The sequence below is a fragment of the Oncorhynchus masou genome, chromosome 27 (genome assembly GCF_036934945.1).
Source record: "Oncorhynchus masou masou isolate Uvic2021 chromosome 27, UVic_Omas_1.1, whole genome shotgun sequence".
Lineage (NCBI taxonomy): Eukaryota > Metazoa > Chordata > Actinopteri > Salmoniformes > Salmonidae > Oncorhynchus > Oncorhynchus masou.
Genome location: NC_088238.1, coordinates 9,758,097 through 9,775,800, shown reverse-complemented (window position 1 = coordinate 9,775,800; position 17,704 = coordinate 9,758,097). Strand labels below are relative to the sequence as shown.

General features: G+C 51.9%; 2 protein-coding genes across 3 annotated transcripts in view; both read right to left on the bottom strand.

Annotated features, from left to right (window-relative positions):
• The window catches only part of LOC135515598 (uncharacterized protein KIAA0930 homolog), a 504,429-nt gene that overhangs the window by 175,953 nt on the left and 310,772 nt on the right, over positions 1-17,704 (bottom strand). The window lies entirely within an intron of this gene.
• xpot (exportin, tRNA (nuclear export receptor for tRNAs)) overlaps positions 1-17,704 on the bottom strand; it is a 52,595-nt gene that overhangs the window by 33,374 nt on the left and 1,517 nt on the right. For both annotated transcript variants that reach the window (XM_064939215.1, XM_064939217.1), the window contains exons 2-4: positions 8,439-8,638; positions 3,200-3,282; positions 713-769 (exon numbers count right to left, since the gene is read on the bottom strand). In XM_064939215.1, the coding sequence (XP_064795287.1) occupies positions 713-769; positions 3,200-3,282; positions 8,439-8,528 (230 nt within the window). In that variant the 5' untranslated portion in view covers positions 8,529-8,638. The remainder of the gene's footprint in view (positions 1-712; positions 770-3,199; positions 3,283-8,438; positions 8,639-17,704) is intronic.

Here is a 17,704-nt window from a genome sequence, read left to right as displayed (position 1 = left end):
CTTTAATGCTCTACTGTGAAAGCATGGGAAAAGGTGACAGTACTTTAATGCTCTACTGTGAAAGCATGAGAAAAGGTGACAGTACTTTAATGCTCTACTGTGAAAGCATGAGAAAAGGTGACAGTACTTTAATGCTCTCCTGTGAAAGCATGAGAAAAGGTGACAGTACTTTAATGCTCTCCTGTGAAAGCATGAGAAAAGGTGACAGTGCTTTAATGCTCTACTGTGAAAGCATGGGAAAAGGTGACAGTACTTTAATGCTCTACTGTGAAAGCATGGGAAAAGGTGACAGTACTTTAATGCCCTACTGTGAAAGCATGAGAAAAGGTGACAGTACTTTAATGCCCTACTGTGAAAGCATGAGAAAAGGTGACAGCATTAGCTGTTATCTGGAGTCAATGGGAGGAACAGTCAACCTATTATCACAGACTTCCTAATTCATCATCTCTCAGACTAGTGGCAGGATGACAGCTTAGAGGTACTTCCTCTCCTCCCCTCCTCTCCTCCCCCTCCTCTCCTCACCCCCTCCACCTCTCCTCCCCTTCCCCTACCAGTTCCCCCTCCTCCACCTGTTCCCCCTCCTCCACCTGTTCCCCCTCCTCCACCTGTTCCCCCTCCTCCACCTGTTCCCCCTCCACCTCTCCTCTTCCCCTCTCCTCCCCTCCTCCACCACCCTCTCCTCCCCTCCCCCTCCAGCTCTTCTTCCCCTCACCTGTACTTGATCTGGTGCTCCAGGACTTGGAAACAGAAGAACTTCACATGGTCGTCACTGAGAGATGGATTAATAAAGATATTACAATACAACACAGGGTTGTCACAGAGAGGGATTAATAAAGATATTACAATACAACACAGGGTTGTCACAGAGAGAGGGATTAATAAAGTTATTACAATACAACACAGGGTTGTCACTAAGAGAGAGGGATTAATAAAGATATTACAATACAATACAGGGTTGTCACAGAGAGAGGGATTAATAAAGATATTACAATACAAAACAGGGTCGTCACTAAGAGAGGGATTAATAAAGTTATTACAATACAATATATGGTCTGGGAGACCAGATTCCAGAGAAGGACCAACAGGGAGACCAACAGGGAGACCAGAGAAGGACCAACAGGGAGACCAGAGAAGGACCAACAGGGAGACCAACAGGGAGACCAGAGAAGGACCAACAGAGAAGGACCAACAGGGACACCAGAGAAACCCAACAGGGAGACCAGAGGAGGACCAACAGGGACACCAGAGAAGGACCAACAGGGAGACCAACAGGGAGACCAACAGGGAGACCAGAGTAGGACCAACAGGGAGACCAGAGTAGGACCAACAGGGAGACCAGAGTAGGACCAACAGGGAGACCAGAGAAGGACCAACAGGGAGACCAGAGAAGGACCAACAGGGAGACCAGAGAAGGACCAACAGGGAGACCAGAGTGAGACCAACAGGGAGACCAGAGTGAGACCAACAGGGAGACCAGAGAAGGACCAACAGGGAGACCAGAGAAGGACCAACAGGGAGACCAGAGAAGGACCAACAGGGAGACCAACAGGGAGACCAGAGTAGGACCAACAGGGAGACCAGAGTAGGACCAACAGGGAGACCAGAGAAGGACCAACAGGGAGACCAGAGAAGGACCAACAGGGAGACCAGAGAAGGACCAACAGGGAGACCAGAGAAGGACCAACAGGGAGACCAGAGAAGGACCAACAGGGAGACCAACAGGGAGACCAACAGGGAGACCAGAGTAGGACCAACAGGGAGACCAGAGAAGGACCAACAGGGAGACCAGAGAAGGACCAACAGGGAGACCAGAGAAGGACCAACAGGGAGACCAGAGAAGGACCAACAGGGAGACCAGAGAAGGACCAACAGGGAGACCAGAGATGGACCAACAGGGAGACCAGAGAAGGACCAACAGGGAGACCAGAGAAGGACCAACAGGGAGACCAGAGAAGGACCAACAGGGAGACCAACAGGGAGACCAGAGTAGGACCAACAGGGAGACCAACAGGGAGACAAACAGGGAGACCAACAGGGAGACCAGAGAAGAACCAACAGGGAGTCCAGAGAAGGACCAACAGGGAGACCAGAGAAGGACCAACAGGGAGCCCAGAGAAGGACCAACAGGGAGCCCAGAGAAGGACCAGCAGGGAGACCAGAGAAGTACCAACAGGGAGACCAGAGTAGGACCAACAGGGAGACCAGAGAAGGACCAACAGGGAGACCAGAGAAGGACCAACAGGGAGACCAGAGAAGGACCAACATGGAGACCAGAGAAGGACCAACAGGGAGACCGGAGTAGGACCAACAGGGAGACCGGAGTAGGACCAACAGGGAGACCAGAGTAGGACCAACAGGGAGACCAGAGTAGGACCAACAGGGAGACCAGAGAAGGACCAACAGGGAGACCAGAGAAGGACCAACAGGGAGACCAGAGAAGGACCAACAGGGAGACCAGAGAAGGACCAACAGGGAGACCAGAGTAGGACCAACACGGAGACCAGAGTAGGACCAACAGGGAGACCAGAGTAGGACCAACAGGGAGACCAGAGTAGGACCAACAGGGAGACCAGAGTAGGACCAACAGGGAGACCAGAGTAGGACCAACAGGGAGACCAGAGTAGGACCAACAGGGAGACCAGAGTAGGACCAACAGGGAGACCAGAGTAGGACCAACAGGGAGACCAGAGTAGGACCAACAGGGAGACCAACAGGGAGACCAGAGTAGGACCAACAGGGAGACCAACAGGGAGACCAGAGTAGGACCAACAGGGAGACCAGAGTAGGACCAACAGGGAGACCAGAGTAGGACCAACAGGGAGACCAGAGTAGGACCAACAGGGAGACCAACAGGGAGACCAGAGTAGGACCAACAGGGAGACCAGAGAAGAACCAACAGGGAGACCAACAGGGAGACCAGAGTAGGACCAACAGGGAGACCAGAGTAGGACCAACAGGGAGACCAGAGTAGGACCAACAGGGAGACCAGAGTAGGACCAACAGGGAGACCAGAGTAGGACCAACAGGGAGACCAGAGTAGGACCAACAGGGAGACCAGAGTAGGACCAACAGGGAGACCAGAGTAGGACCAACAGGGAGACAAAGCAGTAGAACAGGTTGGAATCTGAAACCTCCCAGGTGTGACTAGAAGGATACTGTGCCGTCTCTAATCAGAATCCTACTAACTAATGGGTCTCACCTGTAAATGCCTTTAGCCAGGGCCTCTGCACACACCTCCCAGGCATCCTGGGACTCCTTCAACTGCTCAAAATACACCATCGCCTGAGGAGGAGAAACAGGAGCAGAGAGAGAGAAACAGGAGCAGAGAGAGAGAAACAGGAGCAGAGAGAGAGAAACAGGAGCAGAGAGAGAGAAACAGGAGCAGAGAGAGAGAACAGGAGCAGAGAGAGAGAGAGAGAACAGGAGCAGAGAGAGAGAAACAGGAGCAGAGAGAGAGAACAGGAGCAGAGAGAGAGAGAGAGAACAGGAGCAGAGAGAGAGAAACAGGAGCAGAGAGAGAAACAATAGTTAGAAAAGGGAGAGGGACAGAGCTTCTGAATCAGACACACAACTACCCCATTCTGCAGCCAGCCAGCAACACAACCCCCATAACTACCCCATTCTACAGCCAGCCACACAACCCCCATAACTACCCCATTCTACAGCCAGCCACACAACCCCATAACTACCCCATTCTGCAGCCAGCCACACAACCCCCATAACTACCCCATTCTGCAGCCAGCCACACAACCCCCATAACTACCCCATTCTACAGCCAGCCACACAACCCCCATAACTACCCCATTCTGCAGCCAGCCAGCCACACTACCCCCATAACTACCCCATTCTACAGCCAGCCACACAACCCCCATAACTACCCCATTCTGCAGCCAGCCAGCCACACTACCCCCATAACTACCCCATTCTACAGCCAGCCACACAACCCCCATAACTACCCCATTCTGCAGCCAGCCAGCCACACTACCCCCATAACTACCCCAGTCTACAGCCAGGAACACAACCCCCATAACTACCCCATTCTGCAGCCAGCCACACAACCCCCATAACTACCCCAGTCTACAGCCAGCCACACAACCCCCATAACTACCCCATTCTACAGCCAGCCACACAACCCCCATAACTACCCCATTCTGCAGCCAGCCAGCCACACTACCCCCATAACTACCCCATTCTACAGCCAGCCACACAACCCCCATAACTACCCCATTCTGCAGCCAGCCAGCCACACTACCCCATTCTACAGCCAGCCACACAACCCCCATAACTACCCCATTCTGCAGCCAGCCAGCCACACTACCCCCATAACTACCCCATTCTGCAGCCAGCCACACAACCCCCATAACTACCCCATTCTACAGCCAGCCACACAACCCCCATAACTACCCCATTCTGCAGCCAGCCACACAACCCCCATAACTACCCCATTCTGCAGCCAGCCACACAACCCCCATTAACTACCCCATTCTATAGCCACCCAGCCACACTACCCCCATAAATACCCCATTCTGCAGCCAGCCAGCCACACTACCCCCATAACTACCCCATTCTGCAGCCAGCCAGCCACACTACCCCCATAACTACCCCATTCTGCAGCCAGCCAGCAACACAACCCCCATAACTACCCCATTCTATAGCCAGCCACACAACCCCCATAACTACCCCAGTCTACAGCCAGCCACACAACCCCCATAACTACCCCATTCTATAGCCAGCCAGCCACACTACCCCCATAACTACCCCATTCTGCAGCCAGCCAGACAACCCCCATAACTACCCCATTCTACAGCCAGCCACACTACCCCCATAACTACCCCATTCTGCAGCCAGCCACACAACCCCCATAACTACCCCATTCTACAGCCAGCCAGCCACACAACCCCCATAACTACCCCATTCTACAGCCAGCCAGCCACACAACCCCTATAACTACCCCATTCTGCAGCCAGCCACACAACCCCCATAACTACCCCATTCTGCAGCCAGCCAGCAACACAACCCCCATAACTACCCCATTCTACAGCTAGCCAGCCACACTACCCCCATAACTACCCCATTCTGCAGCCAGCCAGCCACACAACCCCCATAACTACCCCATTCTACAGCCAGCCACACAACCCCCATTACTACACCATTCTGCAGCCAGCCAGCAACACAACCCCCATAACTACCCCATTCTGCAGCCAGCCACACAACCCCCATAACTACCCCATTCTGCAGCCAGCCACACAACCCCCATAACTACCCCATTCTGCAGCCAGCCAGCAACACAACCCCCATAACTACCCCATTCTGCAGCCAGCCACACAACCCCCATAACTACCCCATTCTACAGCCAGCCACACAACCCCATAACTACCCCATTCTGCAGCCAGCCACACAACCCCCATAACTACCCCATTCTGCAGCCAGCCACACAACCCCCATAACTACCCCATTCTTCAGCCAGCCACACAACCCCCATAACTACCCCATTCTGCAGCCAGCCAGCCACACTACCCCCATAACTACCCCATTCTACAGCCAGCCACACAACCCCCATAACTACCCCATTCTGCAGCCAGCCAGCCACACTACCCCCATAACTACCCCATTCTACAGCCAGCCACACAACCCCCATAACTACCCCATTCTGCAGCCAGCCAGCCACACTACCCCCATAACTACCCCAGTCTACAGCCAGGAACACAACCCCCATAACTACCCCATTCTGCAGCCAGCCACACAACCCCCATAACTACCCCAGTCTACAGCCAGCCACACAACCCCCATAACTACCCCATTCTACAGCCAGCCACACAACCCCCATAACTACCCCATTCTGCAGCCAGCCAGCCACACTACCCCCATAACTACCCCATTCTACAGCCAGCCACACAACCCCCATAACTACCCCATTCTGCAGCCAGCCAGCCACACTACCCCATTCTACAGCCAGCCACACAACCCCCATAACTACCCCATTCTGCAGCCAGCCAGCCACACTACCCCCATAACTACCCCATTCTGCAGCCAGCCACACAACCCCCATAACTACCCCATTCTACAGCCAGCCACACAACCCCCATAACTACCCCATTCTGCAGCCAGCCACACAACCCCCATAACTACCCCATTCTGCAGCCAGCCACACAACCCCCATTAACTACCCCATTCTATAGCCACCCAGCCACACTACCCCCATAAATACCCCATTCTGCAGCCAGCCAGCCACACTACCCCCATAACTACCCCATTCTGCAGCCAGCCAGCCACACTACCCCCATAACTACCCCATTCTGCAGCCAGCCAGCAACACAACCCCCATAACTACCCCATTCTATAGCCAGCCACACAACCCCCATAACTACCCCAGTCTACAGCCAGCCACACAACCCCCATAACTACCCCATTCTATAGCCAGCCAGCCACACTACCCCCATAACTACCCCATTCTGCAGCCAGCCAGACAACCCCCATAACTACCCCATTCTACAGCCAGCCACACTACCCCCATAACTACCCCATTCTGCAGCCAGCCACACAACCCCCATAACTACCCCATTCTACAGCCAGCCAGCCACACAACCCCCATAACTACCCCATTCTACAGCCAGCCAGCCACACAACCCCTATAACTACCCCATTCTGCAGCCAGCCACACAACCCCCCTAACTACCCCATTCTGCAGCCAGCCAGCAACACAACCCCCATAACAACCCCATTCTACAGCTAGCCAGCCACACTACCCCCATAACTACCCCATTCTGCAGCCAGCCAGCCACACAACCCCCATAACTACCCCATTCTACAGCCAGCCACACAACCCCCATTACTACACCATTCTGCAGCCAGCCAGCAACACAACCCCCATAACTACCCCATTCTGCAGCCAGCCACACAACCCCCATAACTACCCCATTCTGCAGCCAGCCACACAACCCCCATAACTACCCCATTCTGCAGCCAGCCATAACAACACTCGTGCTGACAGCAGAGAGGGAACAAGTTAGGCAGGCTGGCTGGTTGGCTGGCTGGTTGGCTGGCTGGCTGGTTGGCTGGCTGCCTCAAGGACACAGAGTTGGTGTGGGTCTCCTAGACATGTATTTCTGTGTAGGCCTACATCTGAAAAAGCATGGTGGAAGCCTTGTGTTCCACAGCAGATCCCTGGTGGAAGCCTTGTGTTCCACAGCAGATCCCTGATGGAAGCCTTGTGTTCCACAGCAGATCCCTGATGGAAGCCTTGTGTTCCACAGCAGATCCCTGATGGAAGCCTTGTGTTCCACAGCAGAACAGCAGATCCCAGGGAGAAGCCTTGTGTTCCACAGCTATTGCTGCTGTATTACTGAATATGTGTATATTACTGTATATAGAGGCCTATTGGTCTGTAGCGAACTGCTCAAACCCACTCATTGACTTCCTGTAGCCATGTTTAACTTCCTGAGGGGTACTGGTCTCTGTAAACAGCACCAGTTACAACATAACAACTTAATGCGGAGAGAACTTGTCAAGTTGGATGGAGAGTCTGACGAGACAGAGCGCTGGTTCAAGTCCCACGGATGGAGAGTCTGACGAGACAGAGCGCTGGTTCAAGTCCCACGGATGGAGAGTGACGAGACAGAGCGCTGGTTCAAGTCCCACGGATGGAGAGTGACGAGACAGAGCGCTGGTTCAAGTCCCACGGATGGAGAGTCTGACGAGACAGAGCGCTGGTTCAAGTCCCACGGATGGAGAGTCTGACGAGACAGAGCGCTGGTTCAAGTCCCACGGATGGAGAGTCTGACGAGACAGAGCGCTGGTTCAAGTCCCACGGATGGAGAGTCTGACGAGACAGAGCGCTGGTTCAAGTCCCTCGTGGAGAGTCTGACGAGACAGAGCGCTGGTTCAAGTCCCACGGATGGAGAGTGACGAGACAGAGCGCTGGTTGTCAAGTCCCACGGATGGAGAGTCTGACGAGACAGAGCGCTGGTTCAAGTCCCACGGATGGAGAGTCTGACGAGACAGAGCGCTGGTTCAAGTCCCACGGATGGAGAGTCTGACGAGACAGAGCGCTGGTTCAAGTCCCACGGATGGAGAGTCTGACGAGACAGAGCGCTGGTTCAAGTCCCACGGATGGAGAGTCTGACGAGACAGAGCGCTGGTTGTCAAGTCCCACGGATGGAGAGTCTGACGAGACAGAGCGCTGGTTCAAGTCCCATGGATGGACAGTGTGACGAGAGAGCGCTGGTCCCCTGGATGGAGAGTCTTCATGGGTCAGTCTACATGGCTCTAAGAATCATTTGCAGGAGCCAATGTGTTTGGTTCAAGTTCAGTCTACATGGGTCAGTCTACATGGGATCTGAGAATCATTTGTAGGAGTCAACGCGTTTGGATCTTCAAGATTTGTCCTCTACAAGCACATGAATGAACTGCACACACACACACAGTGTAATGAGACTTACCTTCTGCCTATAGCAGGCGTCTGCGTTAGGGTTGAGCCCCAGCAGGGCCTGCTCGTCCATGTTGATGATGGAGACAGACTGGCAGGCCATGAGAAGGTCTGCTGTTGCTGCCCTCCACGGTAGTGTCACTGTCTTCTGTTGCTGCCCTCCACGGTAGTTTCACTGTCTTCTGTTGCTCCCCTCCGGCAGGCCAAGCACATCTACACACAACAAAAATAACATCAACAATTAATAATTAGGGCTGGGAATTGCCAGGGACCTCACAATAGGATATCATGAAACATAGGTGTCAATACAATGTGTAATGCGATTCTCCATATTGATTGAGATTCTATATGTAAACTGATTCGATACTGTGATTTTATTGCAATTTGATGTTCCAAACATATCGCTCACCAATATGTCTGCTGGAGAGCGACAAGAGAACACAAGCTTTTGTAAAAATAATAATATAATTAAACGTTTAACAAATTTTCTCCACAACTTCGTGATATCCAAATTGGTAGGTGCAGTCTTGTCCCATCGCTGCAACTCCGTACGGACTCAGGAGAGGCGAAGGTCGAGAGCCGTGCGTCCTCCGAAACACGACCCTGCCAAGACGCACTGCTTCTTGACACACTGCTCGCTTAACCCAGAAACCAGCCGCACCGATGTGTCGGAGGAAACACTGTCAGCCGGACCAAGGATACCCGGAGTCACTAGAGCGCAAACGGGACAAGGATATCCTGGCTGGTCAAACCCTCCCCTAACCCGGACGACGCTGGGCCAATTGTGCGTCGCCTCATAAGGTCTCCGGTCACGGCCGGCTGTGACACAGCCTGGGACCGAACGGTGAAACAACCGTGGAGGGGAGCAACATGTCTGTAATGATGCCACAAGCACTGCGATGCAGTACCTTAGACCGCCACGCCACTCGGGAGGCCCGAGAAAACCATTTTGATCAGTCATGGAACTAAAAAAAGTGCTGAAAACAAAATTGGCTCCCTATTTAAAAATACATAAGTTATGACAGCTATGACAGCCAACTAACACAAAATTATATTGTGAATAAATACCCTGATATGCAACTATCAATCCCCCCAATCACTAATAATAATAATAATAATAATAATAATGATTTGAAAGCCTGAGATAATTTACTGAACACTTATGGATACACACACACACACACACACACACACACACACACACACACACACACACACACACACACACGTTAACAACCACAACACACAAGGAAGAAGAACGATGATGATGTGGAAGTCTGCCACATTTGAAACCCATTATAATCTATGGAATACATTCAAATCCACCTGTTTACCAAACGGCAGTTATGATGACTTGATTAAATCCACCAGCCAGTCTCCACTCCCTAGCGGCAGAGCCAGTCTCCACTCCCTAGCGGCAGAGCCAGTCTCCACTCCCTAGCGGCAGAGCCAGTCTCCACTCCCTAGCGCAGAGCCAGTCTACACTCCCTAGCGCAGAGCCAGTCTACACTCCTTAGCTAGTGGTGCTGTTGAGTTCCATTGTGTGATTGAGTCATTGACTCAGTGGCAGCTGACCAGCATACCCAGGACAACTGCACAACAGTAGCTAACGAGCACAGCAGTGTAGTGACCTGTATGGCACTGCAAGTGTCAGCGTGTGTGTGTGTGGCTAATATTGTTTGACACACACACACACACACACACACACACACACACACACACACACACACACAAAGAGAGTAACGCTGAGTCAACAGAAACACGTAGGTGTTGATGGGAGGGCCAGACAGACCCTGTAACTGGCCTCTCCCCTCTCCATAATGAACAATACCCGGCAGCTAACCCCAGTTCCCCTGCTGTACCCCTGCGGCTAACCCCAGTTCCCCTGCGGCTAACCCCAGTTCCCCTGCTGTACCCCTGCGGCTGACCCCAGTTCCCCTGCGGCTAACCCCAGTTCCCCTGCGGCTAACCCCAGTTCCCCGGCGGCTAACCCCAGTTCCCCTGCTGTACCCCTGCGGCTAACCCCAGTTCCCCTGCGGCTAACCCCAGTTCCCCTGCTGTTCCCCTGCGGCTAACCCCAGTTCCCCTGCGGCTAACCCCAGTTCCCCTGCGGCTAACCCCAGTTCCCCTGCGGCTAACCCCAGTTCCCCGGCGGCTAACCCCAGTTCCCCGGCGGCTAACCCCAGTTCCCCTGCGGCTAACCCCAGTTCCCCTGCTGTTCCCCTGCGGCTAACCCCAGTTCCCCTGCGGCTAACCCCAGTTCCCCGGCGGCTAACCCCAGTTCCCCTGCTGTCCCCCGGCGGCTAACCCCAGTTCCCCGGCGGCTAACCCCAGTTCCCCGGCGGCTAACCCCAGTTCCCCTGCGGCTAACCCCAGTTCCCCGGCGGCTAACCCCAGTTCCCCTGCGGCTAACCCCAGTTCCCCGGCGGCTAACCCCAGTTCCCCGGCGGCTAACCCCAGTTCCCCTGCGGCTAACCCCAGTTCCCCTGCGGCTAACCCCAGTTCCCCGGCGGCTAACCCCAGTTCCCCTGCGGCTAACCCCAGTTCCCCGGCGGCTAACCCCAGTTCCCCTGCGGCTAACCCCAGTTCCCCGGCGGCTAACCCCAGTTCCCCGGCGGCTAACCCCAGTTCCCCTGCGGCTAACCCCAGTTCCCCTGCTGTACCCCGGCGGCTAACCCCAGTTCCCCTGCGGCTAACCCCAGTTCCCCTGCGGCTAACCCCAGTTCCCCTGCTGTACCCCGGCGGCTAACCCCAGTTCCCCGGCGGCTAACCCCAGTTCCCCGGCGGCTAACCCCAGTTCCCCGGCGGCTAACCCCAGTTCCCCGGCGGCTAACCCCAGTTCCCCTGCTGTACCCCGGCGGCTAACCCCAGTTCCCCGGCGGCTAACCCCAGTTCCCCGGCGGCTAACCCCAGTTCCCCTGCGGCTAACCCCAGTTCCCCTGCGGCTAACCCCAGTTCCCCGGCGGCTAACCCCAGTTCCCCGGCGGCTAACCCCAGTTCCCCGGCGGCTAACCCCAGTTCCCCGGCGGCTAACCCCAGTTCCCCGGCGGCTAACCCCAGTTCCCCGGCGGCTAACCCCAGTTCCCCGGCGGCTAACCCCAGTTCCCCGGCGGCTAACCCCAGTTCCCCGGCGGCTAACCCCAGTTCCCCGGCGGCTAACCCCAGTTCCCCGGCGGCTAACCCCAGTTCCCCTGCTGCTAACCCCAGTTCCCCTGCTGTACCCCTGCGGCTGACCCCAGTTCCCCTGCGGCTAACCCCAGTTCCCCTGCTGTACCCAGTAGCTAACAGTTACACAACACATAGCTAGCATGATGCAACATGGACAATATTTCTAATCAGTTAAGTACACAGATAACATAACAGGTGCAGCGAATGCTTGTCTTTCTAGCTCCAACAGTACAGTAATATATAATGTTTGTGTTTCTAGCTCCAACAGTACAGTAATATATAATGTTTGTGTTTCTAGCTCCAACAGTACAGTAATATATAATGTTTCTAGCTCCAACAGTACAGTAATATATAATGCTGGTCTTTCCAGCTCCAACAGTACAGTAATATATAATGTTTACCAAACAATACACACAAATCCCTAAATTAAAAATAAATGTGGGAACGAGCAATGTCAGAGTCCGTAATATAAATATGTATAATGGTGTGTTTAAAAAATGTTTAAATATATATTTTTAACACCTTTATTCAACCAGGTAGGCCAGTTGAGAACAAGCTCTCAATTACATGACATGGCCAAGACAAAGCAAAGCGACACAGACAACAGAGTTACACAGAGTTACACATGGACCAGACAGAGTTACACGTGGACCACACAGAGTTACACGTGGACCACACAGTGTTACACAGAGTTACACGTGGACCACACAGAGTTACACATGGACTACACAGAGTTACACATGGACTACACAGAGTTAAACGTGGACCACACAGAGTGACACGTGAACCACACAGAGTGACACGTGAACCACACAGAGTAACACGTGAACCACACAGAGTTACACGTGGACCAGACAGAGTTACACGTGGACCAGACAGAGTTACACAGAGTTACACGTGGACCACACAGAGTTACACGTGGACCAGACAGAGTGACACGTGGACCAGACAGAGTGACACGTGGACCAGACAGAGTGACACGTGGACCAGACAGAGTGACACGTGGACCAGACAGAGTGACACGTGGACCAGACAGAGTGACACGTGGACCAGACAGAGTGACACGTGGACCACACAGAGTGACACGTGGACCACACAGAGTGACACGTGGACCACACAGAGTTACACGTGGACCACACAGAGTTACACGTGGACCACACAGAGTTACACGTGGACCACACAGTGTTACACAGAGTTACACGTGGACCACACAGAGTTACACATGGACTACACAGAGTTACACATGGACTACACAGAGTTAAACGTGGACCACACAGAGTGACACGTGAACCACACAGAGTGACACGTGAACCACACAGAGTGACACGTGAACCACACAGAGTTACACGTGGACCAGACAGAGTTACATGTGGACCAGACAGAGTTACACAGAGTTACATGTGGACCACACAGAGTTACACGTGGCCCAGACAGAGTGACACGTGGACCAGACAGAGTTACATGTGGACCAGACAGAGTTACACAGAGTTACACGTGGACCACACAGAGTTACACGTGGACCAGACAGAGTGACACGTGGACCAGACAGAGTGACACGTGGACCAGACAGAGTGACACGTGGACCAGACAGAGTGACACGTGGACCAGACAGAGTGACACGTGGACGACAGAGTGACACGTGGACCACACAGAGTTACACGTGGACCACACAGAGTTACACGTGGACCACACAGAGTTACACGTGGACCACACAGAGTTACACGTGGACCACACAGAGTTACACGTGGACCAGACAGAGTTACACGTGGACCAGACAGAGTGACACGTGGACCAGACAGAGTGACACGTGGACCAGACAGAGTGACACGTGGACCAGACAGAGTGACACGTGGACCAGACAGAGTGACACGTGGACCAGACAGAGTGACACGTGGACCAGACAAAGTTACACAGAATTACACGTGGACCACACAGAGTTACACCTGGACCAGAGAGTTACACAGAGTTACACGTGGACCAGACAGAGTGACACGTGGACCAGACAGAGTGACACGTGGACCAGACAGAGTGACACGTGGACCAGACAGAGTGACACGTGGACCAGACAGAGTGACACGTGGACCAGACAGAGTGACACGTGGACCAGACAGAGTGACACGTGGACCAGACAGAGTTACACAGAATTACACGTGGACCAGAAAGTATATGAATACAAAAAGTGAACAGCAGTAGTTGTACAGGATTTGCCTTGACTAGAATACAGTATATACACACACGAGTAAAACAGTATGGAAACATGATTAAAGTGACCAGTGGTAGCAGGCTAGAGTACCGGGTGGTGGCAGGCTAGAGTACCGGGTGGTAGCAGGCTAGAGTACCGGGTGATAACAGGGTAGAGTACCGGGTGGTAGCAGGCTAGAGTACCGGGTGGTAGCAGGGTAGAGTACCGGGTGGCAGCAGGCTAGAGTACCGGGTGGTAGCAGGCTAGAGTACCGGGTGGTAGCAGGCTACAGTACCGGGTGGTAGCAGGCTACAGTACCGGGTGGTAGCAGGCTAGAGTACCGGGTGGTAGCAGGCTAGAGTACCGGGTGATAGCAGGCTAGAGTACCGGGTGGCAGCAGGCTAGAGTACCGGGTGGCAGCAGGCTAGAGTACCGGGTGGCAGCAGGCTAGAGTACCGGGTGGCAGCAGGCTAGAGTACCGGGTGGCAGCAGGCTAGAGTACCGGGTGGCAGCAGGCTAGAGTACCGGGTGGTAGCAGGCTAGTAACAGTGACTAAAGTTCAGGGAAGGGTACTATGCGGAGGCAGAGTACTGGGTGGGGACGAGTGGTTTCTAACAGTCTGATGGCCTGGAGATATAAGCTGTTCAGTTTCTCTGTCGCAGCTTCGATGCACATGTACTGTCTCCACCTTCTAGATGGTAGAAGGGAGAACAGGCAGTGGCTCGGGTGGCTGAGGTGCTTGATGATCAAATCAAAATGTTATTTGTCACATGCGCCGAATACAAACAGGTGTAGACCGTACTGTGAAATGTTTACTGACAAGCCCTTAACCAATGAGCGGTTGCCATACCAGGAAGTGATGAGGATCTTCTCATCTTCTTGGCTGATACCAATATACAATATTTTCCTTGCCAAAAACAATTAGACCGATACTAAAAATGTTGCCGGCCTTTTAAGCCTGAAAGTTAAATAGTTAACACACACGCGGATGCAGAGGTCTAAGGCACTGCATCTCAGAGCAAGAGGCGTCACTACATTCCCTGGTTCGAATCCAGGCTGTACCACATCCGGCCGTGATTGAGAGTTCCATAGGGCGGCTCACCATTAGCCCAGTCTGGGTTTGGCTGAGGTAGGCAGTCATTGGAAATATTAATGCGTTCTTAACTGACTTGCTAGTTAAAGAAAGGTTACACACACACACACACACTGACCATAAAGTGAATTTGTTGGCATTTACGCATGTCCCCATTACCAGTGAAAACATAATCAATACCTGTTTCTTTCACTTACTTGCTGTGCTGTTTGGTTGTTCAGTCATTTCATTCTCAACCAGGATTGCTACGGAACGCCGTCGGGGCCGTTGCCACGGAACGCCGTTGGGGCCGTTGCCACGGAGCGCCGTTTGTATTTAACACGTCAATTAAGCTTGTTGACCAATCAGGACCTGAATATGACTACATATCATATAATTTAACGCATCAATAAATTTTCTACGTAGTTATTACACATTGATTAGACGATCCCTCGTATTTCATATATCACAACGATTCATCGTTGCTGTGATGCTGGTCAAGTTGTCTCGCGCACCTACAGTGCTGGTCATTTCAAAAAGCTAGCTAGCTCATGGATGCAAACAATGTTCTTCCCCAAAAACAACAATCTGTTTCAGTAGCTATAGATATCTGACTAACTATAAAGCTAGGTGTCATCATCTAAAATAACCAACAGATAGTTCTTATTTGATTAATGGTAGTCGGACCCATCTATGTGAAGCCAGCCACAATAAGGATTAGGCACAATAGTGGAATTTGCAGTTTGCCTTCAAAATAAAAGCATGGCATAATTCTACTATTTGTATTCATTTGCATCCCTGTCAATTACATACTTTTAATCTGAATGCAAACTGCAAATTCCACTATTGTGCCTAATCCTTATCGTGGCTAGCTTCACAACACACAACCCGGTCCATTCGATCCTCACTAGCCAGATGAAGCTAGCTGGCTGCTTATAACACTAGCTTTGGGCAACAGGGTTAAGTAGCTGGCTGGCTATTTATTTTCATGAACTGAAGTTCAATTTCAATACATTTACATTTGTCATTTAGCAGACGCTCTTATCCAGAGCGACTTACAAATTGGATAGCCGAACAACAAGTGGCAACCTAGCTAATACTTACTCACAAGGATTCCTAAATAATTGCTTAGAATAATGAAAGTGGCTGCAGTTTCTACTGGTCATTTTTTTCAGACTGGTTGTATTGGTGCTAGCTAGGCACCAAGCTAAAGCTAGCTAGGTACTAAGCTAAAGCTAACTACCCCAGAAGTTGCGGTCAAACAAATGATGCTTTATCACCAGCGCGGTATTGACAACACATCGTTCGTGGCCGGTGTTTGATTGGTTGCAGACTTCTTTGTACAGCTTTGACAGAGCTGCTGTATCTTTTTGACACGCAAAGACCCTTAAACGGCGTTCTGTAGTATGTATGTATGTATGTATGTATGTATGTATGTATGTATGTATGTATGTATGTATGTATGCATGTATGCATGTATGCATGTATGTATGCATGCATGTATGTATGTATGTCGTGAAGCTAATAACAGTGACACTATTACTGTGTAACTCCGGTAGGGCAACATCTGAAAAATATCACATTTGGTAGTGTGTACCGGTGCTCGACCAGTCCGCGAAAGCCAACATCACACACGACAGAGAACGGTTGATTGTCAAGGGGAATGAACTCCATTATCTTGGTGTTAGTGGATTTCTCCTTTTGAGTCGTCTCGCTGAAATTCTTATTCTTTCAAATGACTGCTGGACTTGTTGACTGGTTGATCCACACAGCAGACATTGTGGGCGAGGTTAGGAATGCCATTTTGCACGTTTGCAAAAACCTACTTGGCGTCATTATGTCATGTATCTTCTTTATATAGCTACGCACATTAGCTTTGACATCGGTTTTGCACATCAGCGTTAAACTAGACATCTGGCCGATATTAATGTTGCCATTTTTAGCTAATATCGCCCGATTACGATATGTTACGATCGTGCCTCCCTAGTGGCAACTGCTCGGCATCTGACCATAAAGCACTAGAGGGTAGTGTGTACGGCCCAGTAAATCACTGGGGCCAAGCTTCCTGTCATCCAGGAATTATATAATAGGCAGTGTCAGAGGAAGGCCCAAAAATTGTCAAAGACTCCAGTCACCCAAGTCAGACTGTTCGCTCTGCTACTGCACAGCAAGCAGTACCAGAGCGCAAAGTCTCGGACCAAAAGGCTCCAGAACAGCGTCTACCCCCCCCAAGCCATAAGACTGATGAACAATTATTCAGACTATTTACACCACCCTTTGTTTTTACACTGCTGCTACTCACTGTTTATTATCTATGAATAGTCACTTCAGACTCATTTTTAAAGTCATTTTCTTGTGTTACTATTTGTTTTTATTTACTACTTTAGTTTATTTGTAAGTAGCATTTCACGGTAAGGTCTACTACACCTGTTGTATTCAGCATTTCACTGTGAGGTCTACTACACCTGTCGTATTCGGGCACATGTGACAAATAAAAATGGATTTGCTGTAGATGCCCTGGGGGTTAGGCAGTGTGCCCACGGTGAAGACCACACCACCTTCTGGAGAGCCCTGCGGTTGAGGACGGTGCAGGTGCCGTACCAGGCGGTGATACAGCCCGACAGACAGGATGCTCTCAATGGCGCATCTGTAAAAGAATGTGAGGATCTTATGGGCCGGGCCATGCCTAATTTCTTCAGCCTCCTGGAGGTTGAAGAGGCAGTCGCTGTGCCTTCTTCACCACACTGTCTGTGTGAATGGATCATTTCAGGTTGTCAGTGATGTGCTGAGGAACTGGAAACATCTTCACCCTCTCCACTGTGGCCCATCGATGTGGATGGGGGCGTGATCTCCCTGT